Source organism: Limulus polyphemus, unplaced genomic scaffold (genome assembly GCF_000517525.1).
Source record: "Limulus polyphemus unplaced genomic scaffold, Limulus_polyphemus-2.1.2 Scaffold2351, whole genome shotgun sequence".
Classification (NCBI taxonomy): domain Eukaryota; kingdom Metazoa; phylum Arthropoda; class Merostomata; order Xiphosura; family Limulidae; genus Limulus; species Limulus polyphemus.
Genome location: NW_013667961.1, coordinates 32510 through 39453, shown reverse-complemented (window position 1 = coordinate 39453; position 6944 = coordinate 32510). Strand labels below are relative to the sequence as shown.

Genomic DNA, 6944 nt, shown 5'->3' with positions numbered 1-6944 from the left:
AAAGGTGTACGGGTGATTACTCAGCTTATGTATACATACATCAAAGGTGTACAGGTGATTACTCAGCTTATGTATATATACATCAAAGGTGTACAGGTGATTACTCAGCTTATGTATATATACATCAAAGGTGTACAGGTGATTACTCAGCTTATGTGTATATATATACATCAAAGGTGTACAGGTGATTACTCAGCTTATGTATATATACATCAAAGGTGTACAGGTGATTACTCAGCTTATGTATATATACATCAAAGGTGTACAGGTGATTATCCAGCTTATGTGTATATATATACATCAAAGGTGTATGGGTGATTACTCAGCTTTTGTATATATATATATATATATATACATCAGAGGTGTACGAGTGATTGCTCAGCTTATGTATATATACATCAAAGGTGTACCAGTGATTACTCAGCTTGTTTATATATATACGTCAAAGATGTACAGGTGATTACTCAGCTTATGTATATATACGTCAAATGTGTAAGGGTAATTACTCAGCTTGTGTATATATACACATCAAAGGTATACAGGTGATTACTCAGCTTTGCACATCCTTGATAAGGTATAATAATAGATACATGATTCTAAACTGTAAGAAAAACAGTTGTTTGTTACAGTTATACTTACACGGTTATGTAATTGTTGGTGTGTATATGTATAATAAAAATGCATTTTTACATAAGATGCATAGATAAAGAAGTTTTAATAGCTGTGCATCTTTTGGGACCAGAGCATGTTGCTTGTTTTTATTAAAGTAGTGTTTACAAAGGCAATTTTTTTTACAAAACGTCTCAATTTGCATCTTATTCAGATTTTGACTGTTGTATCGTAAGCGATGGTTCCAGTTGTTTCATAAATAGGTTAATGTAGCTGCCCTTGCCTGATTTAAATTTCAGTATATAAGCCTTTTGTTTCACAATGTGAGTATATCTTTCATGTTATGAAAGGTATGTAAATTATGAAAAAAACAGAATTTTTGGGATTCATTTTCATTCTTTAGAATGTAAATCTTAAACATTTATTCAGCATAAAACTTCTGTAATGTCTTTAACTGATTTTAATTTAGATTTTTTTTTATCTTATTTTTAGAGATTTTCCAGGCTACTCAGCATACACTACACCCATCTTCTTTACATCTGATTGGTTAAATGAATACTGGAAAAAACGGACAGATGAGTGTGATGATTATCAGTTTGTTTATTTGGGCCCAAAAGGATCATGGTATACAATGGAAATGCTCTCTATCAATCTTGATTCATTGTTTTCATTTGAATGTGGTATTACTGAAACAAGTTCAATCAATTTATTTTTGATTTCTAAAAGATATAATTATAACAAAATACATTAAAGTGAACTGGAAGGCTTTGAAATTAATGACATTTTTTATTGTGATGTTTTAGTAAGAACAGAAATTCATAAATGTTAAGATATGATGCATTAAAGCAAGCAGAGCTGACCACAGATGTTTTTTGGAAGAAAGACTTTCCTTCCTCAGGAAGTAAACTGTGAAGTTTAAGATGTAAACATCAGTGATATTATGGGTGTTTCAGTTACCCAACCTTTGTTTAGGCTGTCTTTGGATGTTGGAGGTGTGACTTTCAGTGTGGGAATAGGGAAGAGAAGGAAGACTGAAATAATAAAGGAAAAATGGGGAATCATAGAAAAAAATGTAAAAAATTGGGGAAGTAAAATTTACAACAAAATATGTAAGATAAAGAATGTAAAAACATATACAATTAAGTAAAACCTGTAATAATAAATGATAAAAGTAAAAATTGATGATGATATAAAAATATTAGTTGATATTATTAAGAATATTAGTTGGAAGTATAATGGAAATGCATGTCTTAGGTGGAAATAAAATAGAAAAGTCAAGGTGTAGTTAGAGTTATTAAAGGTTAAAGATACATGGAGAAATAATTAATCAAATAAATAACTACTTTAAGAGTATTAAATTAAGCAACAATATTAGAATAAAATCAGTGGACAAGGGTTATGCTAAGTTCATGTGTCAGTGGACAAAGGTTATGCTAAGCTCATGTACTGCACCCTGAATCCAAAGTTTCATGGTTCTTACTGCCACAGAATTATGCTTTGCACTCTGGTGCCATGGGTTTATCATAAGATTAACAGTAACATCTCACTATCTGATTAGAATAATACAATTGTCTATGAGGAGCAGCTATCATAGAGAGCTCATTTGTAAGCTTTGAGTGAATGTCTGAAAGAAACAAAAACTTTATCTTAATGTTACAAGTAGAGTTAAGATATTATATGTTGTGGTTACTGCAGGACTCCTTTCCATGCAGATGTCTTTGGATCATACAGTTGGTCAGCAAATGTGTGTGGAAAAAAAAAATGGCTACTCTTTCCACCAGGGGATGAAGAAAATCTGGTTGACTGGAAAGGAGAGATGGCGTATGATATTTCCTCTCCGTTGCTTAAGGATAAAAATTGCTATCCAAAAGCTTCTAAGCTTCAAAGAATAGGAATAGAAATTATTCAAGAGGCAGGAGAAGTTGTGTTTGTACCAAGTGGTTGGTTTCACCAGGTGTGGAACTTGGTAAGGTTCTTAGCAATGCTCTTTTTGTTATAATTCTTTGTTAGTATTGAGTAATTTCTCTATATAGTATTGCATACTGTAACTACATTAGTACAATTTATCCGTCAAGCATGGTATCGCACAGTAAATCTAATATGATTTACCAGTCATGGCTCTCCACTATGGTATCACACAGTAAAACTAATATGATTTACCAGTCATGGCTCTCCACTATGGTATCACACAGTAAAACTAATATGATTTACCAGTCATGGCTCTCCACTATGGTATCACACGATAAAACTAATATGATTTACCAGTCATGGCTCTCCACTATGGTATCACACAGTAAAACTAATATGATTTACCATGGCTCTCAAGTATGGTATCACACAGTAAAACTAATATGTTTTACCAGTCATGGCTCCCCACTATGGTATCACACAGTAAAACTAATATGATTTACCAGTCATGGCTCTCCACTATGGTATCACACAGTAAAACTAATATGATTTACCAGTCATGGCTCACCACTATGGTATCACACAGTAAAACTAATATGATTTACCATGGCTCTCAAGTATGGTATCACACAGTAAAATTAGTAGGATTTTCCACTCATGGCTGTCCATTATGGTATCACAGTCCTGCTTCTATGCTACAGTACCAAATAGTAAAACTAGTATGGTTTACCAGTCCTGCTTGTACACTACGGTACCAAATACTAAAACTAATATGGTTTACCAGTCCTGCTTCTATGCTACAGTATCAAATAGTAAAACTAGTATGGTTTACCAGTCCTGCTTGTACACTACGGTATCAAATAGTAAAACTAATATGGTTTACCAGTCCTGCTTGTACACTACAGTATCAAATAGTAAAATTAGTATGGTTTACCAGTCCTGCTTGTACACTACAGTATCAAATAGTAAAACTAATATGATTTACCAGTCATGGCTCTCCACTACGGTATCAAATAGTAAAACTAATAGGGTTTACCAGTCATGGCTCTCCACTACGGTATCAAATAGTAAAACTAATATGGTTTACCAGTCCTGCTTGTACACTACAGTATCAAATAGTAAAATTAGTATGGTTTACCAGTCCTGCTTGTACACTACAGTATCAAATAGTAAAACTAATATGATTTACCAGTCCTGCTTCTACACTACAGTATCAAATAGTAAAACTAGTATGGTTTACCAGTCCTGCTTGTATTCTACATTATCAAATAGTAAAACTAATATTATTTACCAGTCATGGCTCTCCACTACGGTATCAAATAGTAAAACTAATAGAGTTTACCAGTCCTGCTTCTACGCTATGGTATCAAATAGTAAAACTAATATGGTTTACCAGTCATGACTCTACATTTATTTTTTAACAAGATGTATGGGGTTTCCAAATTGTTTTTGTTTTTGTCCATTAGGTTATGTTTGTTCAAAAGTTCTTAATTATGTAAATTTATTTATAGCATTTATTTAAGTTAATTAATTTGTTTGTTTTAATTCGTTTTTAATTACTTTTATCTTGCCTTAGGATGCCAGTTCATGATTCTCCACCTGTTGTTAGTCCAGTAATCAGATAAAGTTTAGTTCTTGTTTCTAAAGTAAAGATAACAGAAATTGAAATGGTTTCTGTTCCAGGAAGACACAATTTCAATCAATCACAACTGGATGAATGGATTTAACCTTCATTTAATTTGGAAAAACCTCTTCCAGGCTTTAAACAGTGTAGAAAAAGAAATCTCTGACTGTAAAGATATGGAAGGATGGTCTGATCATTGTCAGGTATTCTGTTTAATTGTGACTTGAGATATTACTGTGTTGATATATCAATAAGTAAATTATAACTATGCTATGTGCACTCATCATAACATGGGATTTCACCATTTTGATACAATCCCAACTTTGACACAGGGATCCAGTAGAGCTAGGTGATTAGTGGTATTTACTAATCAGTTAATCAACAGGCTCTTTCATCAGTTATATTCTATTAATCAGTGTATATACACACCTGTACTAGCCAGTTTTGTTACTGCATTTTTTGAACATAGTATCAGTGTTTCATGTTTTTTTTTCTTTAAGCAATTTTCAAAAAACTTGTTGTTTGGTCTGAAATATATTTTTCTTAAGATAATCTGAATATTTCTTACTTGGCTGATGAATTGCTATTGTCAACAAAATTTCACCAGGCCATTGCCATTATGTTTGTCTTTAAAGTATACAGTAATCCAACACTGATCTGTAATTCATACAAGTTGATAAGTAAATAATGGAAACATATTTCATTATCACTGATAATTCTAATAATGTTTTTATTTAAAACATAGTGCAATTAGAAGTAATTAAGTTGCCAATTAGCCAACGTAAAGTGTATTCTTTGAATAAGATAAACATAAAAACAATATTCAGTAAAAATGCGAGTCATTGGAATATTTTGTAGTCACCTATCATACTCACTAAACACTAAACTATATTAATATGAAAAAGAACTTGTAAATATTTCAACTCAATAAAACCATAGTATATTTATTAAAAAGAATCAAATGTCAACAAGATACCTTTTTTAAGCCTTGATCAATATCCAGTCATGTGACTTTGTTTAATACTACTTGTACCTGATAAACCTTCTTCAAACTGTACATTTGTTACTGAGTTTGATATAAAGTTTTCTTACTTACTTATTCAGCCTGTCTCTCTTTGCTTAGCTGAAATATACATTTTGTTTTCTTCGTGAATTAAACTAAGTAAATATCAGAAAATGATTAACATCAATTTTTGAAACATTTTGAGTTAAAACTATTGAAATATAGTTAGAATTATATATAAAGTTGACTTTAAAACTTTTACCAAGCAACAAAATATGAAAAAGCGAGAGGAAACCCTGTCTTTGGGCTTCAGGCACAGTAGTTTAGAATTGAGTTACTTTTTTGAAACTGAATATTTAGCAACAACAAAAGATTTACTTACTTATCACTCACAAGTTGCAACAATACTGTGTACATTTTTCTTACTTGTTATTTCTGACAACTCAATATTTTTCTACATATTTATAAGCATGTTTATGACAATGTTGAGGCCTTAAATGTTATATCTGTAATTATGAAGTTACTCAAAATGTTTTGTAACCAACCAGAGAAAACAAATATTTGCAATAATTTTATTTATTAGGCTAACAAATACTTATAAGTTCATAAAATTTTAATAGGACAAAATGGAGCTTATTAGCCCATCAAGGATATCACTTCCAGCTCCCAACTATAACCACCCCTTACTACTCGTGCATTCATCCAATCTTTTCTTGAACTCAGTTAAATTTTCTGCCCCACCACCCTTGAAGGCAGCTCATTCCAAATGCCAACCACCCTGTGTGAAAAGTAATACTGTCTAAACTGCAGACGACTCCTACGCTTTCAAAATTTGAATTTATGACTCCTTGTCCTATTGTTTTCACTGCTAAACACAAAAAAAGTTTGATGGATCTATATTATCAATACCCTTAATAATCTTAAACACTTCAATCAAATACCCTCTGACCCTTCTCACCAGAGAAAACAAATTTATAGATTTTAATCGCTCCTCATAGTACAATCCTGCCATCCCAGGTATCAATGAACCTTCTCCAACAATTCAACGTCTTTCTTGAGGAAGGGAGCCCCAAACTGTATACAGTAGTGACAGTACTCTAAATGAGGCTTTATAAGTGATCTGTACAGTGAAACAGTAATATCCCTTATCTTATATTTGATATTTCTATAGATGCTATCTAAAATCCTGTTAGCTCTATTGCTAATAGAGTACACTGTTTAGATGACTAAAGCAATTTTTCGATCACACCACCAAGATCTTTTTCTTAAACCACAGTATTTATTACATTCCCATTAAAACCTACATGTATCACCTTACTTTATGGATAGTTAACAACATCTGCCATGTATTGGCCCAATGCATCAAATGATCTAAATCTCCCTGAAAGTCTGCAGCATCTTTGATACAGTTAGCCACCCCAAAAATCTTAATTTCATCTTCAACCTTCAAAGTTTAATTAGTCATTCCAGTATCAATACCATTAATATAAATCACGAACAGCAGAGGACCCAGCACAGAGCCCTGAGACACACTGCTTGTAACTGTGATCCAGTCAGATCTAATTGCATTTCCCCCACACCCACAGATTTAATCTTTATAACAAGTCTTTTGTGAGGCACCGTTTCAAACACTTTCTAAAAATCAAGGTAAACCAAATCCACAGTAATTTCTTCATCAACTATTGCAGTAACATCTTCAAAGAATGTTGGAAGATTTGTTAAACAAAACTTTCCCTTAGTGAAACCATGCTGACTCTTTGACACTATATCAAACTGCTTTAAATGACTCTGCAATGCATC

At 32.2% G+C, this 6944-nt stretch overlaps 1 protein-coding gene across 2 annotated transcripts in view; it reads left to right on the top strand.

Moving 5' to 3' along the window:
• The window catches only part of LOC106466703 (jmjC domain-containing protein 4-like), a 34006-nt gene that overhangs the window by 17240 nt on the left and 9822 nt on the right, over positions 1-6944 (top strand). The window contains exons 3-5 of one of the 2 annotated variants that reach the window (XM_022394778.1): positions 1102-1233; positions 2305-2575; positions 4201-4344. In XM_022394778.1, the coding sequence (XP_022250486.1) occupies positions 1102-1233; positions 2305-2575; positions 4201-4344 (547 nt within the window). Of the gene's footprint in view, positions 1-1101; positions 1290-2304; positions 2576-4200; positions 4345-6944 lie in introns of both variants that reach the window. The other variant, XM_022394777.1, reaches the window with a different exon arrangement.